The sequence below is a fragment of the Alligator mississippiensis genome, chromosome 14, assembly GCF_030867095.1.
Source record: "Alligator mississippiensis isolate rAllMis1 chromosome 14, rAllMis1, whole genome shotgun sequence".
NCBI classification, from domain to species: domain Eukaryota; kingdom Metazoa; phylum Chordata; order Crocodylia; family Alligatoridae; genus Alligator; species Alligator mississippiensis.
The window spans coordinates 35,425,992-35,449,800 of record NC_081837.1 but is presented as its reverse complement, the minus strand read 5'-3'; the positions used below and the strand labels follow the sequence as shown (position 1 = coordinate 35,449,800).

At 45.1% G+C, this 23,809-nt stretch overlaps 1 protein-coding gene across 1 annotated transcript; it reads right to left on the bottom strand.

Annotated features, from left to right (window-relative positions):
* Positions 1-16,670: 16,670 nt before the first annotated feature.
* LOC132244818 (omega-hydroxyceramide transacylase-like) lies at positions 16,671-23,069 on the bottom strand. The gene is made up of 6 exons (XM_059717325.1): positions 22,748-23,069; positions 21,924-21,989; positions 21,186-21,395; positions 19,284-19,344; positions 17,573-17,641; positions 16,671-17,142 (listed from the first exon to the last, which is right to left on the bottom strand). Exons 1-6 carry the CDS (start codon positions 22,949-22,951, stop codon positions 17,027-17,029), a joined length of 726 nt encoding a protein of 241 aa, XP_059573308.1. The 5' UTR covers positions 22,952-23,069; the 3' UTR covers positions 16,671-17,026.
* Positions 23,070-23,809: the final 740 nt, after the last annotated feature.

The window sequence follows — 23,809 nt, the reverse complement described above, 5'->3', positions numbered from 1 at the left end:
GGATTGGAAGGGACCTCACAAGGTCACATCTAGTCCAACCCGCTGCTCAAAGCGGGACCATCCCCAACTAGATCATCCCAGCCAAAGCTTGGTCTAGCCGGGTCTTAACAGCCTCCAAGGATGGAGAGTCCATCACCTCTCTGGGTACCCTGTTCCAGGGCTTTACTACCCTCCTAGTGAGAGAATTCTTCCTAATATCTAACCTAAACTTCCCTTGCTGAAACTTGAGACTTTTGCTCCTTGTGCAGGCATCTGCCATCACTGAGGACTGTCTCGCTCCATCCTTTGGTTTGATCATCCAAAATGAGTATGTTGTTAGACCGCTTCAACTCTACCTCTTCTCTCAGAGTGTGGCTGAGGTTGGAGTTGAGAAAGTTGCAGTTCTAAGCAAATGGTATAAGGCTCTTCTATAACCAGGCACAAGCTTTGGCAGATGACATCATAGAGATGCACTATCTCACAGCAAAGCAGAAGTACTGTCTATAAAGTGAAGTAGCCAAATTGGGCTATCTACTTCACTATGTAGAGAATGAGAGCCATGCTGGGGTATTATGGTATCACAAAGGTACATCTTAAAATTTCAGCCAAAAAATATAAGGAGTCTTTGATATATCAGTTTTTTAAGAACCTGCTTCAGAGGGACCAAATCAGAAGTACTTCTGCAAGCTGAACAAACTGGTGAAAGAGATTATTAAAATGGTACTGGCAATTAATGTGATCTCTAAGCAGCAAGGTTCCTGGAGGTGAACATTGTCCCCATCTTGTCTGTGAGTCCCAACATGACCCAAGTTGGTGCAAACACTGTTATTAGACCTCCCATAATATCTGCCAAAGAACACTCACCACTCCTCCACAGGAAGGAAGGATCCATCCATACAGGCCAGGAATAAAGCAGTTGCAGATCACTGCTGAAGAAGAGGAGAAGAGTAAACACATTTTGCAGTGAAAAAGATGGGACTGATGCTATTTAGTGCTTTTCATTCCTTGCTTCACAGACTGGGAAACTGAAGTACAGAGTGGAAGTGTTTTGGCTAAGGTCACTCAGTGGATCAGTGGCAGAGCTAAGAAGAGGGCCCTTGCCTTTGTGGCTCAGTCAGTTCTTTCTCCACTAACTCAATACTGGGGTCCTGGTTCTGGACTGGCTCCATGACAAGGAACAAGTATATATGGAAAAATTCTGCTGTCCTGATGAATGCATTTACTCTTCTAACTCTTATTACTTTTGTTTTAAAATGTAACAAAAATGAAGCCTAAATGACCTCCTCCCTTGAGCAGAACTCAAAACCAATGACTTCCTGTCTGTCTGCCACTCATGTGAGGCTAATATGAAGCCTCTCCGAAGCTAGATGGTGACACTTTTCTGCTAGGTCTTTGTGCAACTCCTCCAATATCTGAAGGTCATTGAAACCTGGAGTGAAGGAGCCAAGGGTTCATTTCTTGCTTTCCTCCAGCATCTTGCAAGTAACTTCTTTACAAACATATAGGGGGATAAAAAAAAAGAAAGTGACCATTATAATCAATTCTTGAAGGCTTGATCTCTGCTTATGGGGCCCAGTCTAGTCAAAGGGAATTATACCCATGTATCTGACAGGTAGTTTGTTCTTTTGGGGCTTTCTACTTAATTCAAGGGCAGACTTGCAAGTGTTTTCTACTTCTGGGTGATAAGTGCCCACCTTGAGACATCTCTTTCCTATTGTAGCCTAAAACCTCCTCTGGGTTCTGTCTGGTGGTATTACAAACACAGCAAGAGATAGTCTGTGCCCCAGTTCCCATCTAAGTACCCAAGTCATCTTAGTACAGTTTATATGAATCAATTGCCCCTCCTTTGCCCTTTCTTCTCATTAATGGTCACAGGGCAGAGTCTTAGATCTGGCCCTGAAGTAATTCAAATGCTCTTCAGTAATTTCTTTGAGCAGAGGCAATTGAAGGTCCTCAGAAAGCTGGGTAGATGGTACTTGTGCAAACATTATAATGGGGTACAAAAGAGTGCTCTGTCCCTTTAACAGGAAATAATCTGTTTTGAGAGTGCTCAGCTGCAGTGTATTTAGATTAGGAGGGTGTGACTTGCTGGGAGTTTAAAACCCCAGGAGAGACAGCAGAAAGCCTCTAAAAAGTGAGGGAACAGCATGTGAGTAGGAGGAAAGCTATGATCAGAACAAGCTTGTTATCAAGGAGGGGCTAGACTGCTGTGCTGGGGTCAGAGCCAAGGGGCTGTCCTGGTCCCTGGGAGTGGGAAGAGGAGTTTGGGGGTTGTTGTTTGCTTGTTTTCTGCTCAAAGCCCGTGCTTTAGTTGGGAGGACTGGCTGAAGGGCTCCTCAGAGAGCAAAACCTGTCTGCAGAAGCCACTAGGCTAGGCAGCCTGCTTACATGGGGGTGATTAGACTGTGCTCAGCCTTGCACAACAGTGGGAGGGATCTCAAGATCCTTGCCCTGCTAGGATGTGGTGTCAGCAGCACCAAACATGTAGAAAGTAGCATAGTTTTTCTGCAGGAAGCAGCTGGTGGTGAATTCCTGCTGACTTGGTAGGGAGGGAGCAGCCTCTAAATTCTACCTGGGAGGTTTGGCAGTCAGGTGTGACAGAGCAGGAGGCAGTAAGATAGATAGCAGGCAAAAGCATCCCTTTGGGAAATGCCTCCAAGTAGCCAAGCTTGGGTGTAGAGCTTGGCCCTATGATTCAGCCTGTTATCACCAATGCAAGCAAACCAAGAAAGGGATGTGCTTGGATTAAATCCTTTAGCCAGGTTCTCCCAGAGCCGACTGCTGCCTTTCTGCTTTTGCTCTAGTTGGAGACTCTCGCATCTATGAGAAATGACTGAGGCAGGCTAAGGCCAGGTGCCTGGTTTCAAATCCTTTCCTGGTGCTCTTTTGTGAATTGAAGCTGGGTAGGAAGCAGGGATACCAGAATAAGAGACTGGATAGGCCACAGAGGGGCTGTGAACTAGAGCCCAAGTATCCTCAAGGCTTCATAATCTCAGGGAGAAGAGAGGAAATGGCTGAGGATGGGTACTTGGTACCCAAACATTTGTCTATGCATCTTCCCAACTATACAACAAAAAAGATCACCTGCAAAAAAAATCCTTCCTTCTTGGATTGACAAAAAAAAAAGCATGTTGTTTTAAAGTTGCCTGCGCATTTCCTCTTGCATTCAGGGCCTTGTGTTTCTCTGTTGTTGGTTCAACCCACTTGCTGCAGCTAGTCTCAGATCCCATGCCCCCTTCCTAGGCCAGGCCAGTCCCTACAGGAGGGAGGGTCTCTCGAGCCTAGATCAAGATGAGGATTGCTATTGAAAGCCAGCTCTCAACCCCACCCAAGCACTAAAATCTAATGGCAGGTTTAAAGCAACCACTTTCCTTCCCAAGCGTGGTATGTGGTCCAAGACGGGTTAGGAAACATTGAAGCAAGCAGATGTGGACAAGCTGGGTTACAAGTTCTTTCATACACTTCTTGGATCTGGTTCCAAGTCTTCCTTGTCTGATGAGTTGCAGGAGTGCAGTGTGCTGTAACCAGTCCCCATAACAAGGCTGGTTTTAGTTATCACCCTGAAGTGTTCAGGGGATACCATAATATCTACTGTGTTCTTACTGCAAAACTGGATAGTTTACTCAGCAGCAATAGGTGAAAGGTCTGTCCCAAGCCTTGGCAGCCATCAGGCTGGTGTGGTTAAGGAATGCTAGTTTTTGTAACCAATGGTGTGCAAGGGATTGGCATGGCTGCCCAGTATAATATCCGTGCCTTTACCTCCCAAGGCTAAAGGCCAGATAGATACCTGTTTACAGGCAGGCAGGAGGGGCCGGGGTTTGTCAGAGCAAGAAATTCTCATGCCTTTGGATTTGCACTCGCATGTCCTGACAAGCCATCACACTCCAAATGATACTACAATTGCTTTAATTGTGGCAAATGATCCACCCACATCTGGTCTGAAATTGCAAGATGAAGGGCCACTGTGTCCAGACCCTCGACATCAAAAGGTGGGTGTTCTACCACCTCACACAACCCCACTTGGGAGTATAATACAGAGCTTCAAACAAGCGAACACTTTAGAGCAGGGCTTAAGGACTTAAATGAGATTCTGATCCATTATCCTGGATACATACAGATGCCAGGGTAGAGATGTACTTTATAGACAAAGTAAATCAAGAGATGCAAAAGTTTTCATGAGTCCAAGCTTATCTGATGAAAGCTTCTGCCTGACTTGAGACTAACATGGCTAATTACTTCTCTGTTGATATGTATAGTCAGAGATGGTCCCTGCTCCCCTAGAGCTTATGGGCTAAAGAGAAAGGAGAAAGTGAAAATTAACCCCATTTTGGAGACAAGTCCTGACATACAGAGAAGCTGAGATGGAAGTATCTGGAAGGGCTCAGGCCCCCTGCACTGTTGGTATTCAGGTAGGAGTTCATGCCAAACTCCACTGAAAATCTCAGCCCCAAGAGCTAAGCGGGCAGTTCACAGCAGAGCTGAGAAGTCAGCCCAGTTCTCCTGAATCTCAGTCCACCCTGTTAACAACAAACAATCCCTCTCTCCTCTGTTTTCACTAAGTACACTACATTTAGACTAAAGCCAGCACCTAGACTTCCGTAAAAACAGGACTGTCAATTGAGGGAAGTGAAAGCATTGCAGCTGAGAAGAGCATATTATGTACGACTCCAGGGGGAAAGCAGCCTCACCATTTGATCTGTGACCTGTTTGTTGCATAGACAATATATATTAGTTCAAACTTAACTTAAATATGTGGGGGCATTTGTTACTATTCCCTTGCATTGTGTGCTAATTAGTAGAGGTACCACACCCTTCATATCCCAGTAAATTGTTGGCTCCTGGTGCTGGTCCAACTAATACAAAGCTAATTATTTTAATGAGATGGGCTGAAGAAGCCAACACATTCATTATTCTGTATATATCTCTATTGCATCTCCTCCTTACCATCTCCTCTTTAGCCTAAACTACCCTAGTCTCTATAATTGCTGTTAATACAGAGGCACCTCCATCCGTTACCTAATTATTGCCATGCCTTCTATTTCTCCCTGATCTTCCAAAAAATGGGATTGTCATTGCAGAACAAATTATTCCATATGTGGGTGAAGCATTGTACTGTCCTCAGTATTTATTTTCCACTCCACTCTTGTAATGTATTAATAATGTATTGTTTCCTGGTTTGACCACCATTTAGAAGATGTTTTCACTGAGCTGTACATAATAGTCAGGCTCTCTTTCTGTAATGATTACAGTTAATTTTGAGACCAACGATGTGTACAAGTAGTTTGAATAATTCCTTACTTCTTATTTGTACAACTATAGTGCCCAGGACTCTAGTCAGGCATCTTCAGTGTGTTACGTTGCGTCTGTGGACTGAATTCAGCCAACAAAACCACAACAGTTCCTTACTTTTCCTCCAATGACAGCATAGGTCTGCTCTAGCTGGGAAAGCTGTCTTGCTTAAATCAAAGAAAGACTAAATTAGGAGATACTAATTAAATAGCATAAGGTAGTTAAACTAGTTTAACTAACCCAGTTTAAATGCTTGCATGAGTAAAATAAATGGCATTTACTCATTTTGACAAAACCTTAGTTTCCATCCCACCTTTTGGGATCTTTTTCAAAGACTGCTTGCAAGTTCAAGTAAACAAATGTCAGCAACTTCTCCATCATCTCTTTCTTCCTGCACTGAAAAGTTATGGGTAGGTTAAGAGATTAGAGGCATGGTTTTCTTTGCAGAAGCAGTAGTGGCTAGGATGAACCATTCCAGGACCATCAAGATGTTTTAGCATTTTATTTGTAACGATCATCTGATCCAATTTGATTTAGCTCTGAAATAAAAGTTATAGACTGTAATTCCCAGAATTGTCCCTTCACATTTTTAAAGATGGGTGCGGCATTGACTACCTGTTTCTTTGACACCCCATGATCAGCAGTCTCCCTTTTATATTTTGTGAAAAGAGGATCTAAATCTTATGTCTAGAACATCCTCTGGGGCGGAAGGTGAAGCCATCTGTGCAAATTATTTGGCAATATTCTGTATAATCTCTTGTTTGCCCAGAACAAGGAACTTGGTGCAGATGATCGGGTCTTTGGATAGTTTGTGGAGAATAGCTTCTATGCTGGAATGCTCCCACCCTCTTCTATCTGTGCGGGCCGGGAGCGATCTCAGGCTCTCGGGGCCCTTTTTGTGTGCGGCACAGGCTGTGGCTAGCAGCCCGGACACGCTGGGTTGGAGAAGGCAGGCGGCATGAGCTAGAATTAGGCACGGACGCTTAATGGTTGATTCAAGATTGTTTATTTACACCGAAGATGGTCGCGGTGTAGGCTGGAAAGTTCCCCAGGTACAGCTCCGATTAAATCCCCAGGTTAGAGACTCCGACAAAACTCTCAACTCACACGAAGTTGTCGAGGCTCCGTGGAACTTTTGCGTGCAGGGAAGAGGGATACGTAGGGATTGAGATCGGTGATGGGGAGAGGCTAGAGGGTGATCAAACCTCTGTTGCCTTCTTGAATTACGCTGGGTTCAATAAGCTCTGCAGCGCTTAGAGATCTTCACGAGATGTGAAGTCTCCTCCTCCTGATGTTTGTGGAGTTCTCCAACTTGGGCGGAAACCACCCAAGCCTCTTATACGGCTAGCAAGCCAATCGCTAGCTGCCACGTGTGAATAATTTAGACCTGACCAATAGTGGGGGTTGAATTTTAATACAAATGGCGGGAACTCTTTGGAACGTGCATTTCCCTTTTGCAACCTAGAAATGCACCATGCAAAGAAAGCTTCAAGTGGCGGGAACTTCTTTTGCACCCGGGGTTCTCTTTTGCAGCAGAAAATTCCACCGTGCAAAGAAGCTGTAATTTGGCGGGAAGCAATTTAGCTGTGCGGAAGCACACAAAAACAAAAATCACACCTTTGGGTTGTGACATCCCCCCTTGCTGAAGGCATAGCTGAATTATGCTGCACGCTCGTCATTCAAGGAGTTGGGAGTTTTATCGCGAGTCGCTAACTTAACAAATAAACATAAAATTTACCAACACAAAAAGTTTGTCCTCTAGGGATCGAATCAAATAATAACCAATACAAATACATAAACACATAATCAGATTCATAACAAAAAACTGCACAATCAGGGCTTCAGTGGGCGTCATGGCGAAGTCGTACGTCAGGCCCTCACTTCTTCCAATAGTGTTATCCTTTTTGGGGCTTCTCTCCGCCACGCACTCTGAATTCCGGATCTGTAATCAAAAACTCTCAAAAAATAGGTTAACATATCTCAAAATTTTTACACAGTTTCCATGGAACTATACTATGATTTCTAGAACCTATAATACAGATGTTTGCTATTCTAATCTACCCTCTCTTGCACGCTCAACTAGACGATGAGTCAAGCTCAAACTCCGTGGACGTGAGTCCCAGCCATGAGACTATAGCCTCGTCAGACTCCATTTTGGATTCCTTGTACAGCTGCTGTAACTCCGTCCAAGCACGAATGCAACTGGTGGCGGCATCTTGTGCATCAGTCACTGGGTTGATCGTTGTTACAGGACGAGCTGTGAGCACAGCTAAATTGCTTCTATGACCAGGTTACGAAATGCCTGGACACAGGAGGAGGGGTGGATGTCGTATGCTTAGACTTCAGGAAGGCCTTCGATACGGTATCCCACCCCATACTGGTGAACAAGCTAAGAGGCTGTGATGTGGATGACTACACAGTCCGGTGGGTGGCGAATTGGCTAGAGGGTCGCACCCAAAGAGTCATGGTGGATGGGTCGGTCTCGACCTGGAAGGGTGTGGGCAGGGGGGTCCCACAGGGCTCGGTCCTTGGACCGATACTTTTTAATGTCTTCATCAGTGACTTGGACGAGGGAGTCAAATGTACTCTGTCCAAGTTTGCAGATGACACAAAGCTATGGGGAGAAGTGGACACGCCGGAGGGCAGGGAACAGCTGCAGGCAGACCTGGATAGGTTGGACAAGTGGGCAGAAAACAACAGGATGCAGTTCAACAAGGAGAAATGCAAAGTGCTGCACCTAGGGAGGAAAAATGTCCAGCACACCTACAGCCTAGGGAATGACCTGCTGGGTGGCACAGAGGTGGAAAGGGATCTTGGAGTCCTAGTGGACTCCAAGATGAACATGAGTCGGCAGTGTGACGAAGCCATCAGAAAAGCCAATGGCACTTTATCGTGCATCAGCAGATGCATGACGAATAGGTCCAGGGAGGTGATACTTCCCCTCTATCGGGCGCTGGTCAGACCGCAGTTGGAGTACTGTGTGCAATTCTGGGCGCCACACTTCAAGAAGGATGCGGATAACCTGGAGAGGGTCCAGAGAAGGGCAACTCGTATGGTCAAGGGCCTGCAGACCAAGCCCTACGAGGAGAGACTAGAGAAACTGGACCTTTTCAGCCTCCGCAAGAGAAGGTTGAGAGGCGACCTTGTGGCTGCCTATAAGTTCATCACGGGGGTACAGAAGGGAATAGGTGAGTATTTATTCACCAAGGCGCCCCCGGGGGTTACAAGAAACAATGGCCACAAGCTAGCAGAGAGCAGATTTAGACTGGACATAAGGAAGAACTTCTTCACAGTTCGAGTGGCCAAGGTCTGGAACGGGCTCCCAAGGGAGGTGGTGCTCTCCCCTACCCTGGGGGTCTTTAAGAGGAGGTTAGATGAGTATCTAGCTGGGGTCATCTAGACCCAGCACTCTTTCCTGCTTATGCAGGGGGCCGGACTCGATGATCTATTGAGGTCCCTTCCGACCCTAACATCTATGAATCTATGAATCTATGAGCTGCTCTTTCGGGAGTCGATGTTGTTACAGGCTGAACTGCTGCTGCGGGAGTCATTGCTGCTGTTATTGCTTCAGGCAGGAGGGGCGGATGCACTCCTCCGCTTGATTCTCCCTTCTGTCAGCACGAAGGCGTGGTCGTCGGCAACAACGCTGCGTCGGTGGGTGGAGTTGTTGGCCGAACTCTCGCGGGTTCCTCCGAAGCTCCACTCTTCTCTTCCGGCTCTTCCATGCGATCTCCCTCTTGCTTGGCGCCATCTTGGACTGGCGTCTCAGGATCTTTTTTCTCAGCCGCTGCTTTGACCGCCTGAACGGCCATACGCAGCTGGGCCTTTAAACTTAAATTCTGTCTCATTAAATCATTCACAGTGCGAAGTCACAGTTAACACTCCCCCCTTGTCGTACTGTGGGGCCACCCTCTCATCTGCGGCGCGTTCCTCCGTCTCCAGATCTTCACGGAGTGCGGATGGAAGCTCGCGACCCCTTAATCTGGACACCACCATGAAAGGGGAGAACCGGCTGATCGGCACCAGTTCTTCACTTTCCCGAGCATATCCTAGACAATAGGCACACTCCCGGGTGAGGGTCGGGTTCACTTCGCCCACTGGGTTGACTCTGGCGAGGGACACAGTGTCGAGGGGCCTGAACAGGACCCGCTCGTCACTCATCATACACCTGAACGCCGCGGGGTGCAAACACACTTCTCTCTCTCTCGGAGCTCCATCTTCGGAGGCTCCCTCTTCTCCCTTCAGCGAAAGGCGTCCGCTGATACATCTCTCACCCATTCTGCCCACCTGGTGGTAAGCGATATGCGCCTCCAGTTCCATAAAACTTTTCACTTGGCGTTTTTCACTGCGCCAAGGGCAGTTCTTAACTAACTCTAGCTCCAGCTTCTCCTGATCCCATCCTCGTCGCCATGTGTGGGCCGGGAGTGATCTCAGGCTCTCGGGGCCCTTTTTGTGCATGGCACGGGCTGTGGCCAGCAGCCTGGACACGCTGGGTCGGAGAAGGCAGGCGGCATGAGCTAGAATTAGGCACGGACGCTTAATGGTTGATTCAAGATTGTTTACTTACACCGAAGATGGTCGCGGTGTAGGCTGGAAAGTTCCCCAGGTACAGCTCCAATTAAATCCCCAGGTTAGGGACTCTGACAAAACTCTCAACTCACACGAAGTTGTCGAGGCTCCGTGGAACTTTTGCGCGCAGGGAAAAGGGATACGTCGGGATTGCGGTCGGTGACGGGGAGAGGCTAGAGGGTGATCAAACCTCTGTTGCCTTCTTGAATTACGCTGGGTTCAATAAGCTCTGCAGCGCTTAGAGATCTTCACGAGATGTGAAGTCTCCTCCTCCTGATGTTCGCGGAGTTCTCCAACTTGGGCGGAAACCACCCAAGCCTCTTATACGGCTAGCAAGCCAATCGCTAGCCGCCACGTGTGAATAATTTAGACCTGACCAATAGTGGGGGTCAAATTTTAATACAAATGGCGGGAACTCTTTGGAACGTGCATTTCCCTTTTGCAACCTAGAAATGCACCATGCAAAGAAAGCTTCAAGTGGCGGGAACTTCTTTTGCACCCGGGGTTCTCTTTTGCAGCAGAAAATTCCACCGTGCAAAGAAGCTGTAATTTGGCGGGAAGCAATTTAGCTGTGCCGAAGCGCACACAAACAAAAATCACACCTTTGGGTTGTGACACTATCAACAAGAAATACCATGTTCTGCCCTTAGAGTTTAGTGTGGTGCCTGAATTTAGTAACTAGCTTCTTTTTCCTCCATTTAAATGTGATCAGAATCCTGGGAACTAAGTCATTTGTGTGAAATAGAAATAGAATATCCATCATTTATTTTTATAAATATCAGCAACTTTAGGCAGGTATTACTTGACAATTTAATTGCTGCCTATGGAAAATGGATGTTTAAATAGTTATTTGAGGGTCTCCAAGTTGCAAAAAAGAAACATTAGGAGAACGTGTGGTAGTCGCAAAAACCTTTCATATCCTAGTTCTCTTATTCAAGATTTTCTTGCTTCTATTCTGATGTGCAATGCAAGATATGATATGCTTCCGTGTAGTCAGATATGTAAATGAATCAGGTCCTCATCTCAAGAAGAGGAATGCACATAATCTAAAGAAGAGGTTGAGGTTCATTTTACTTGAAGTGGTGCAACTGCATGGACTTCACTGGACTTATTTCTGGTTTACATCAGTGTAAATGGTGTTGTTGGTTCCAAGAACCTGTTAAGTCCTACTACAATGCAGTTCAAAGAAGCAGCTAGTCGGTAGTGAGTATACGCTCAGTGAAACCACTGTTCAGGTGATCAGACTGGCTAGCAGCAGGAACTGCATTTCTATTGCACCCTGTTTGTCCATTAGAAGAGCTTACATCAAGCACATATTATATCTTAAATTTGCTGATTAATGACCTTTATAATTGCTGATGAAGCAAGCCCTCTGCTTATGAAAGCTAATGTTATAAACCTTGGATTTAGTTAATCTGTAACATTGGTGGGCAAAATACATCCCATGGGCTGGATCTCGCCTGTCAATTGATTTTTATCAGCCCATGGGTGCGGCACCATGTGGCAGGCCATGGGCAAACTAGGCTTGGGCCTCAGCCTCTGCTGGCAGGTAGCATGGGTGGCAGCTCTAGCCTCTGCTGGTGCTGTGGATACAGTCGGCAGGCACCGGCTCTGGCCTCCGGGTGGGGAAAGGGAGGTGGCAGGCCCAAATAATCATCCACCCCTGGTCTATAAAGTGCAAATACACCCCGCTTTCTGCCTGACTTCAGACTAACACAGCTAACTACCACTCTCTCTTTATAACATTCCTATGCATCTCATACTGACTGTACCAGGCTTGGCTGTGCCTACAAAATCCCAGTAAGAAGCCTTAGCTCTGCTTTAGGCCTCAACATGAGTGATTTTTTTTTCTGAGTAAGCAACGCTGTTTTAATTTGCTAGGAGCAGAGCTATTGTGCAAATTTTGTTTTCATTATTTTAAAAGTGCAGGGTAAGTGCTTGATTGCAGAAGTTATTGGATCAGTTAATTCCATAATTGGGTAACCCTTCTGCTAGGCCCTGAACAGCAATAACATAGGCCTGGCTTGAATTTATGGATTTCACATACATTTTCCATCTTGACTCAACACCCCACCTAGAATCCTGGGAAAATACATTTTCCCTGGGTGTTTCAAATTGAACAAGCTTCTCCCCTTGCGAGCCACAGTAAACTAAAACAGGGTTTACTAAAGGAGAGAGTTGCCAACCACATAACTTTTAAAAAGAAAACTTTAGCCTTTAAATAATAGCCAAACCCCAAAACAACAGCTTATCATAGGCACCACTATCAGAGTTCTTTTTCAGTTTGTGGAGGGTGAATTTGGTAGCTAGTAAGACTGGTGTAGCTGTTCCCTGTCTCTTTGGATGCTGCGATTAAATTAACCCCTTAGAGAGGTGCTAGTCCTGCAGCAGGGGCTTCTTTTGGTCTGTTACAGAATACACCCAGGGGAGCTTTTCTGCCTAGCCCAGGGAGTCTTACCCAGAGCTACTGTCTAGGGGCTGTACCACTTAGGCTAGCCAAAAACTGCAGGTGCTTGGTAGGAAGGCCTGCACCAGGGGTCCATACTGCTCCTTGTTGTTGTTTTCATCTGCCGGGGTTGCCATCAAAGCGACAAGTACTTCTTACTACTGGGGTCACTACCACTGTTCCTCACCCCTGGGGTTTGCAAGCCCTCCTTTTTAGAGCCTGATTTGTCCAACAGCAGTGTCAGGCGTGAAATAAGTGAAGGCATTGGACAGACTCATTAGAATCCAAACTAATTTTTTTGTTGTTGAATTTCCTGGTGGCAATTAATGCATAGCTTTGCTTAATATTCCAAATATATTCAGTGCTGGCCCACATGGTACCACTCTTTCCCACATCTGTGGTTGGAATCATTTATTTGACCGGGGTATTCCAAAATTAAAATAACTGGTGATGAGGATGGGATCCCACGAGCAGGGCATGCATTAAAGCAAGCAAAAGAATCTGCTTTAACTGTGAATACCTGAAATCTGTTGGGACTGGAATGACTATTTATACTGGAACAACTGGAGCTTATGAGAACACGCTGGAAGATATAGAGTAAGCTGGAGCAGTTTTTTTAAAGTAAATGAGATTCCCCCATGGAAACACGTAACTACAATGATGAATTTGGGAGGAAAAACATTTAGTTTAATGTGCACTCTGCTTACCCCAGAGAAACCAGGAAGCAAAACCTTTAACAAATTAGTGATAATTGTCCTAGAGCACCTGGCACCCAAACTGTTGAACTATGCAAGAAAGAACACATCCTGTTTGCTATGCAACTTCTGTGCAGCACTTACTGTTCCTTCACAAGAAGTAAGGAGCAGCACAATATCCTTGGTTCTGTATTTCATGTATCTCTTGGAGAGAAAAACAATTCAGTGTTATAGAAGGGGGATCTTTTTGAAGCATGCAGTGGAGCTGTGCACCGTAGCTGGCCCATTATACTTCTCATTGCTTACCAGGTGTGAAGGGAGGAAATAGGCCACAGAAGAGCCTACACAGGTTCTTAACTGAGAGCTGCAAACTGCAGTGAAGGATCTTGGTACAGTAGGAAGGAACTTGGACATACATCATTCTGTCCTGCATATGGTGATATGATAGTTATAGCTGCTGGGTCAGAACAAGACTGCAGGTTCGTGAATCCTGCTTCAATATATTGCTGATGAAAACAAAGCACAGCAACTATATATGCTGTGCAAGGACCTCCCAGGGCAGTGGTATAGACCAGCCCTTAGAGGCCCCAGTTGAAACTAAGGTCCCATTGTGCTACTAGGTATAAACATAGTGAAATCCTGGAAGAGCCCAACAGATTCAGTAGATTAGAGATAGAAAAGCAATAAGGTTTAGCATGGAAGGATGGGACTAAGTATTTCTGATGGAGAGAGAAGCTACACTTTTGGGTTGAATGGGACTTAAATCCCAACTCTGTTCCTCTAAATGAGTGGATGATAAGAACTGATTAGTAGATGAGCCATTTGGCAAGATGTGTATGGGGTCTAGATTGGGAGCTCCTCTACCCCTACACTCCTGCCAGAGGGCTCCATAAGGTTCTTTGGTCACACTGGACCTGGGCTTCAGTTACCACGTTGATCGCCCTTCAACTGTCATGCCAGCCTTGGGACATTTTATCAATATGTCCCATAACTCATACCTGGGATCCCCAGTAGTTCATCTAGTATGAAAATAAAGGAACATGGGTAGTCTGGCTGCCTCTCACCCTCTTCTGGCATGCGTGTCTTCATCCAGTGTCCAAGAGCTTCTCCCGTCACTTCTGGCATCCTTTTATCTCTGCCCTGGGGTGCGTCCAACCAGTCAGCATTGGGACTCACCTCCTAGCTGTGGCTCATGCCACCCTGCGGAAAGAAAGCCCATCTGAAGTGAGTCAGGGCCCAGACTCTTCTCATCTGGGGTCTTAGACTCCCTGGGGCTCAGGTCACCTGCTGAGATACTCCCAGCCAGGGCCTCTCCCTGGCAACTGCTGTTTCTTGGTTGGGAATTCTGGTGTGCAGCATCCAGGCCATGTCTCACAGTGCTGCGTTCAGTGCTCTGGCTGCATTGTCCCAAGCCAACGGGGCTTTTTGCCAGACCACAGATAAGGGAGAGGGGGTGAGTGGAGTGTTCTCCTTTCCCAATCCTGTCACCCTGCTACACTGCCTTATTAACTTTGTGAATCCATGCTAAAGAGTTTAGCAAGCTAGCAAGATTATTTCAATGCTTTTGTTAACAAATCCAGCTTGTCAGCTTCTTCCAGTCCCTGCGGCAAGATTAACAATACGGCGATGATGCTTTGAAAACATAGGGAAACAGGAATTAAAATGATGCATCAAAAATCATACCTCTGATGCAGGGCACAAGTGTCACTTGTGTCTTCTTAACGAAACAGAACATTTTATTCTAGATCATAAAGAAAGACCAGCCGTCTTTCCTGCCCAGAGCAGGGGGACTAGACCCAATGATCTCACGAGGTGCCTTCCAAGCCCTAAACTTCTGTGAATCTAATGCCATAGTATTACCATTCTGCTCCTCTCTCAGCTTCTCTCTCAGGTCTGCTGTGGAGTTCACATGTTCAGACTCGTGATTCTGGTAACATGAGCAAGGTAAAATGAGGCAAGAGAGGAAAAAGTGCATGGTCAGACAGGAAAGGCTTGGCAAAAGAGAAACTTCAAGGGAACTTTGTGCACAACAGCTGCCTGGCGCACAAGCAAAGTGAGGAGGTTCCTGTCGTGAGGGCAGTGCAAAAAGGCATGAACAAGGAAGGAAAGACTGGGAATAGATAAAATGAGGATCCTGACAAGGGAGAATATTACAGCAGAAGAAGAACATTTTCAGAAGCATGTTTTCAGCCCTCTAGAGACACTCTTCTGTCAACTGCTGGACCCAGTGTGCTGGGAGGAACAAATAATAGCATGGGGTTTTCCATCTTAATACGTGAGACACTTCAAAGTAATATTACTAGTCCATGCAGGTCTTATTCATGTCTTAACCTTTGCCTGTCAACATTAAAACAGGACTAGCAAGCTCAAAAGTGAAGGGAGGCAGCGCAGCTGTGCCAATAGTTGAAGAAGGGTATTACTGTTCTAATCTTCATTGTTGCCCTGCTTTTGAAATGTTATTCATTGTGACAGAGGCCCCCACAAGCCTGGTATTCTAGCACCAAACCATGTATAGACAACAGGAATATTGAGTTTCAAATCGAAAGCCATCAAAAACTGGATATGTTTTCAGAAACAAAATGCTACTTTTTAGTGAAGAAACCATTGTTTCCTACTCTATCAATGATATTGTGTCACTGGAGGAAGTAACGTGACACGGTTAGGAGCACACTGGGCTATACCTGTAGATGGGAACTTGGTTCCCGCAGACCTCCTAGGTGACTATGGACAAGTCTCTCCACTGCTTCTCAGAAATATGGAAACCTGTGACCTAGCTGCTCTGAGATCTACAGACAAAATTGTAAAAGAGCTCATTCTTCTTATCAGCAGGGATGCTAGTTTTCTCTGATAAAAACCAAACAAACCCCCCAATTTTGGGGTTTAAAAAAAGTAACCCAAAATCTACATTTTTCTGTGATTTTTAAAATGAAAGACCACTATGGATATAGATATAGATTAGTGGCATTTCATTTTAATCACAGAAAAATGTGGATTTTGGGTTACCTTTCCCCAGAAAGGTCCAATTGTGACAAATTGGCATTTTTCAATAAAGAGATGCTTTGGCATGGGTATAAAATAGTGATTATTAAGGCTGACACCATTTTCCTTTGAAACTTTTGACAGAAAAATGTTATACCCAATTTTGATGAAGGGGTGAAGTGGACAGAATAAATTGATTGTTGAGGCTATTCTGGCCTCAGATCCAAAATTTATTAAACACTTAAGCAATACCAGAACAAAACCCCAAACAGTTTACAAACGTATCCTTACATAGGTCTTCCAAACGACGTGATGACTTGGCTGGTCAGGCATTGTCACAGTATTGGGGGTCACAATCACAGCAGTGGGGTGTTGTTTGCTGCTTTGGCTATTTTTATACATCCTTACAACTTTTTTCCCCCCATATGATTGACAAGCTCCCACAGGTTATGTCACAGGCTCCACCAATTGCCCTTTTATAACAACTATCCCTGTTCCTTTGTTACCCATAATCTCGCTCTCAACTTTCTTATTGCTGGATGGATATGTCATTCTTATCACCATCATCAAAACGGCTTTGATTATGTCAAGGCCTGCAGGAAAGGTAGGTTTTTCCCTAATAGTTTTTTTTTTAATATATTTGATTTCCATAGAAAATGTATTTAAACTTATTTAAAAACTATGCCTGACAACACAAACATATCAGCTGAAACCAGAGTATAGCCTTTTACTAATTTATAAATGTTTCCATGAAAAACTTTTGAACAACAGGACAAATTTAATACTTTATATGTAGCGTGAAGCATAAATACATGATGCTGTAAGTTTTTAATATCATGATTAGTACTTACATGTGGAAAAATCACAAGTGAATTCTGCATGTCAAATGAACATCAATAAAATAATGCTATATCATGTGATCAGCTATTGTGTATACATTGCAGCTCCCAGAAAGCTTTTTCTAGTAATGTTTTAGAGGATGACTCGGGATGTACAGTCCTCAGTGTCTTCTTCTCCATGCCCATGAATATAAGAACTCTTCTCCCCCTGAAACTTCCTTCAGTCCTCATTAGATTTTTGCAGAATATATTTTTTGCAGATATTTGATGTAATTCCAGAAACTCTGCAAGAAGAACTCAGCCAAGGCATGCAGCAATCCAGATAAATTCCTGTTCTCCTGGGCATCTGACTCAGCAGTAGAAACCAGAAAGAAAACTCAAACAGAAACCAATAATTCAAATATTAAAGCAGTGATTTATGATCTCTAAATAAATCTGTCCAAAGAAGTTATAAGAAATGGAGCTATAACTCATTTCACATTGGGCTTTCTAAATTGGGCTTTGGTGATGCCTATTGCTCTTAAGTCTCCATGTAGGCCATCTGGGTATCTAAATATGAATCACTCCTAGACACCTCCAGTGTCTCCCCATTGACTGTGTAGGGATCTTAGACACCCAAGCTAATCAAATAGAATCTCCTTTGAGAGCAAGAAGCCCAGTATTAGAGGAATGCAATGTCTAGACTTCATCCTGCCCTTGGTACATGCACTTATCTTGGGAACTACAGGAAGTTAATTCAGCTAATAAAACTAAAGAAAGAAAAGAGGATCCCTGACCTGGGAGACTGTGCTGCAGCTGCTTGTGGGGAGTCTTCTTGGGTGTTCCGGTTACCATTCCACGTTCCTCTGCCCAAAGTAACAAAAAAGCACCTGAGATTTCAAAAATACTCTGACGTTCACTGTTTGACTGAGTCACATACTGGTGCAAGTCAAAGCATGTGTGGCTCAGTACAAGAGTTGCTACTTTAAAAAGCAAATGTGTAACAGTGCAATACTGTGCCCTGGGCAGCAATGCATCCCCCACATGTTCCAGCGTCCCTGCTTTCTGTAACAGGCAGGGCAGAGTTTTTGTGCTGCTGGTGGGGGGGAATGTCACCTCCTGACATGCAGGTGCAGCAGCCCAAAAGCCACCTTTTCTGGTGGCAAAAAAGGAGATGATGTCTTCCCCTGCAACAGTGAACCTCCAGTTGCTGTTCCTGCACCTCCAACCCCTTTAGGCGGTGCCCAGGGCTTATGCCTTGCTCACCCACATATCTTCCTCCTCATTCTTCTGGGACTTACGCAGATGTACATGTACCTGTAACTGCCCAGCCAGTGCAGCATGTAGGCTACTAAGCAGACACCGTATATGCATTTATGGTCACACTGCCTGGGTAATAATATAATCATAAATTGTGCAAAAGTGGGCTGGATAAGTGGTCTTTAGGCATATAAATAGGGTTTATATTCTGCCTTCAATCTCTCTGGGCCTCCATTATCCAGCTGTAAAATGGGGTTAATAATGCTCCTCTTGTCTTTACTGTATAGACCCCACTCAAGCAAACACAGTGCATATACCATACTTTCTTGCAAACAACACATACCTTTCCCCACAAAATCATGTCCCACCCCACGCAGGGGTGCATGTCTTAGGTGGGAAGCTGTTTTCTCCACTGGAAAAGAAGCATGCCTGGAGACATAGGTCATGTGCCATACAGCTGCCAAGACAGCTGCTGCTTTTCTCCCCAGAAAGCTGAGAGGGGAGAGGCCTGTATTGACACTCTCACAGCTGTAGCTATTGGCTGAGCTCTGTAGCTTGTGCCTGAAGCAGTGAATGAGCTGCTGGTGGGGTATCTTGGTGAAGCTTGTGATATAGAAGCAACACTTCATCTACAGAAACTACTTACAGTAAAGAACAGTCTTGCTCCTGCCTGTGCAAGAGCCTGGGGCCTAATCAGGTGTGACTGAGTAAGGTCACCCATAGCTACAATAAAGCTCATACTGGCCCCACTCCCACAAGTGATAGAGTCCAAGGAAAGGGTAAGGCTCAGAAAACAGAGAGGGATTTCCTCTTTAGAAATCAATCCTAGGATATGGAAACCTAAGACACTGGTGAATGTGCATTATAGAGGCAAAGATTTTTCTGGTGGTCTCTTTTATTGGATTGACTCGATATTTCGGAGAGATGTTAGATCAGGTTTCAGACACAAAATGCCCTTCCTCAGGTCAAAAAATGTGCCTCATCTATTTCCTGGCCAATGCTGCAGCCCTACCACGTGTACTGTATGTCACCTCTGCACAAGGCTACAGAGGGTCAACCTCTATCACAAGAGCTCCAGTTACAGGGTTTTTTGCTAAAGCTCTTGCATCTCCTGCTTTCATCTATGAAATTCCTAAATGCCAACCTTAAGGATTCCAAGTAGCATTTTATTCAGCTTGTCTCCTAAGTGTCAGTGCCAGAGGGAAAGAACATAATTAATTTGCTATGTAACCTGCATGCAGCACTTACTTTTCATCTGCAAGTAGTAAACGGTATCATGGTATCCTTTGTTCTGCATTTCACGTATGTTCTGGAGAGAAAAACCATTCCAGGCTCATAAAATGGAGAGTTTTGGGGGTTTTTTTGTAATGTGTAGAGCTTTAATAACTAGAAAGACGGTAATAGGTGACTGCATCTGAAGAGACATTTTCAAGGGCCTAAAATGAGGGCTAGATTTTCTCAGAGTTGCTGCTGTTTAATAAAGCTCCTCTTGTCTGGACTGTATAGACTGTATGTTTCTCAAAGGGCATCATTGTTTTGGTGGTACAAGATTTTTAGCAGTATAAAAGTAATGAGTGCTGTGGGCAGCCGCAGGTTCAGAGACCCTTGGCTGGGGACAGACCCCTTGGCCACAAAGCCGTGCTCTCCAGGGCAATAGCTATGTACAATCACTCTATAGTATAGCTCCCCCCACCCCCAGCCAGCTCAGACAGCCTCCTGGGCAGCCCAAAAGCCCAGTTAGTCTCAGGCGCCCCAGCAACCTGTAAAGTTCTCCATCTGCAGGCAGCCATAGATAGCAAGGATGATGGGGCCTCTGCTGCCACTGCTGAGAGACCACTCACCCTTTCAAGGTCCCAGTATGCCTGCAGCCCACTGTTGGGTCCTGGGATGCAGGCACACCAGGATCTTAACCTGGCTTGGGAGCCAGATCACAGCTGACCTCTGATCTGACTCCTGGGCTCCATGGTAGGATCATTATTAGTGATGCAACCTGGGAGCTGGTTTGCCAGTCTGGAAGTTCTGGGAGCTCGCCCCTGTGTAGGCTGTCAGGGAACCAGCTGTTCTCACTCCCTCCTTTCCCTTGGAGGTGGGAGGAAAAGCAGAGCACTGTGGGATTGGGGCACAGGGGTATTTCTATGACAGGGATGACCATTGTATCTGACCTGCAGGGCCCCTAAAAATTTTAGAAAATTAATATATATCTGCCCCTGGCTGCCTGTCATGTGGCCCTCAATGGCTTGCCAAAACTCAGTAAGCAGCTCTCTGCCTGAAATAATTGCCTGCCCCTGTTCTATGACCTCCTATCTGGCCAGATGTTGAATGTGTCCTAGCATTAGGATGGCATCCTTCCCTTACATATCTACAAGAGCAACATTACAACTCAGAGTACAGTTCTAAAGATATTACTGAACTTATACACTTCAACTTCACTTTCACTAACCAGCACTTCCTCTAGACCACGGGTATAGCTATAGGCACTAAAATGGCCCCACAATATGCTAACCTTTTTATGGGCCCACTGAAAGGAGAATTCTTTAAGAACTACACCAAACCCATGCTATACCTAAAATATATAGATGACATCTATCATTTGGACCAAATACCTGGAATCTTTGACTGATTTGCATCACAGATTTAACAATCATCATCCCTCCATCAGACTGTCTCTGAAATACTCCAACACCAACATTTCCTTTTTAGACACCAGGATCAATATCCAGAATGGTGAAATACAAATCACCATATACAAGAGACCCATGGACCAACATGCATATCTATTGTAAAAAGAACAATTTTTACAACTTTTTACTTGGTCGAATAAAAGATATAATTTCTACCTGAAGAACCTTGTCTGCCTATGTCCTTAGACCAGGATGGCTACAACCAACAACCCTATGGAAATGGATGCAACTTTGAAATAAGAATTCAGGCCCTGCTGGCTCACTGGGCTCACCTTTCCTGTGCTTCTTTTTTCCCCCCACATATCATTGTTATCTTGAGCTAATTGGAGCCCTCAGATAATCTGCAAAGGGTCTGATAGAAGCATGGGACATTCTTTTGAGGCAGCTCTTGAGCTGGAGTAAATTGGGCAGAGCTCCAGGAGCTGTGACTAGTCGCACCAGACACAGCTCTGTCCCTAAGACTACTTACCAGCCATAAAGGAGGAAATACGCCATAGGAGATCCTGCACAGGTTCTCAACTGAGATCTGAAAACTGCAGTCAAGGACCTTGATAGAGTAGAAAGCAGCTGGACAATCTCTTGGACATATGTCATTGTCCCCTGCAAATGGTGATACGTAAATTGTAGTTTCTGGGTCAGAGAGAGGATGCAGGCTCGTGAATCCTCCATCAATATATCGCTGCGGAAAACAAAGCACATGTTTTAGGAGGACCCTCCCAGTGCTGTGGTGTAGACCAGCCCATAGAGGCCCCAGTTGAGATCAGAATCCCATTGTGGTACTGGACACAGACATAATGAGAGCCTGGAAGAACCCAGCAGATTAAATGGATAAGAGAGAAAAGCAATAGGGAAAAAGAGCGGAAGTCGTATACCCAGGGCAACACAGCATCTTAATGGTAAATCAGTGATCTGCTGACTGTACTGCCTGTTATGGAAAAGCTGGTAGCAACAAACAGCACTTCAGGGCTTTCCCAAGTCACAGCCTCTGACTCAGAAATATCATCAGGAATGTATTGCAAGGCAACAATACATTGAGGGGGTTTAGGGTGGAGAGATGGGCCAGAATGTTTTGGGTAGCAAGGGAGAGCTCTAGACAGCAAGAGCCCAGGAGGTACACATCATCCCCATCATGTCTGGGAGTCCACAACGTAGCCCAGGTTGATGCAAAAACCCTTATCCCCCCGCAAATAGCTGCCAAAGAGCTTACCACACCTCGGAAGGAAGGAGGGATCCATCCCCAAATAACCGGAATAAAGCAGCTGCAGAGCACTGCCTACAGCCAAAGAAGAGAATAAAAGAGTAAACACATTTGTAGTGAAAAAGATGGGACTGGTCTTATTTAGTGTTTTGCATTCCTCATTTCAGAGACTGAGAAACTGAGCTGATAATGTGGACAAACAGATGCTATTTGGCTAGCTCAATGGCGATTTTTGTCACATGGACACAGGAAAAGTGTAACATGGAAACAAGAGAGGTGTCACGTGGACAGGTGCCCACAAAGTGGAGGTACCATGGCCAAAGTAACTCAGCGGATCAGTGACAAAGCTAAGAAGACAACCTACGTGCTTCTATAGATGTGCAGACTTGATTTATCGAGTCTGCTGGAGCACAGAAATTACCTTGCTCCAGCAGCCTCCTGTGTCACGTGCATCAGCATCCCCATGCTGAAAAATGGGGACGGGGCACTTTGAACTAAAGCTCCTTCAATGAACTAAAGTACTCCACTGCCTTTTTTCAGCGTGAAGGATGCTGATACATATGAATTAGACAGCAATGCTAATTAGAAACGTCCAAATGTCAAGTGCCCCCCTGCACCTCCTGGAGCACATGTAAAAATGCCCTATGATTCGTGTGGCTCCAGCTGTGCTTTTCCATGAAACCAATGCTGGGTTCATGGTTTTGCACTTGGCCCATACTAAGATCAACTAATATGGAAAAATTCAGCCCTCCTGATAAGCACACTTACTGTTCTAACTTTGGGATTTTTATCACCTTTATTCCAAACTGCAAGGAAAACAAAGTCTGTTTTACCTGAATGACCTCCTCCTTTGAGCAGAAGTCTGAAATTACAACTTTCTGGCCATCTGGCAGACGTGTGAGACCAATATGAAGTCTCCCTGAGGCCAGCTGGTGACAGTTTTCGGTCAGGCCTTTACGCAATCCCTTTTCCAAGAGCTTAAGGAAATGGAAACGTGGAGAGTAGGGGCCGAAGATTGATTTCTTACTTTTTTCCATTACCTCAGAGTAAATTTCATCCACAATTTCTAAGGTAAAAAAAAAATTTCCATTATAACCAGTTCAAGTCTTGACCTCTGCTCATGAGGCCCAGTCAAGTCAAAGGGAGTTGTGTGCATGTATCTGACACGTGGTTTGCTCTCCCAGGGATTTCTACTTAATCCGAAAACAGATTTACAAGTGGTTTCCAGGTCTGGGGACTCCTCAATCTACATTTTCACTGACTACCTGTCTTGTATGCATACCAACCCAGCCTGGCTTCTTTACTTTTCATTCCATCCAGGAAGAGCACACATCAGCTGCTGAAACTTTATCTGAATCCTTACTTTAACTTTAACTGAATCCTTAAGCCTGATGAAGGGTTTTTGAACCCGAAAGCTTGCTTAATAATTGTTTTCCAACTATTTAAGTTGGTCTAATAAAAGATATCAGAGTCACCCAAAGAACCTTGTCTTCCAGTTCTGGGTGTCTTCATTTCTAGAAGCTCAACTTGAGACAGATTGTTATAGATTACTGCTATTGCAGCAATGCCTGATGCGTTAGCCATTCTCCAGGTCCTACAGAGTAAGGAGCTGCCCATGGCCCAAAGTTTCAGCCTGACTACACAAGACATAACATCATGTCCTTTCTGATCAAATTACCGCTCCTTTGCCTCTCCTTTCACAAGCAATCATGGGGCAGTTTCTTCCGTCTGGACCTGAAGTAATGCAAATGCTATTCCTCAGTAACGTTTTTGTTTAAAAGAAACCTAGGCATCTCCTTTGCCCTCAGGACCTTCTGCCTCTCTTCCCTTAGCTACGTTGAGTGGGTTGAGCAAGTCTCAGCAGCTCTCCTTTCTATGTCAGTCCCTGTAGGAGG

Excerpts from the sequence above, each read along its gene's own strand:
- LOC132244818 (XM_059717325.1), bottom strand. The coding sequence starts at position 22,951 with ATGGAAAAAAGTAAGAAATCAATCTTCGGCCCCTACTCTCCACGTTTC. Across the intron at positions 19,345-21,185 it reads TATTTCCTCCTTTATGGCTG|AACATACGTGAAATGCAGAA; the intron begins GTAAGTAGTCTT and ends TTTTCTCTCCAG. Across the intron at positions 17,143-17,572 it reads GCTGCAGCACAGTCTCCCAG|ATGCCCAGGAGAACAGGAAT; the intron begins GTCAGGGATCCT and ends CTGCTGAGTCAG.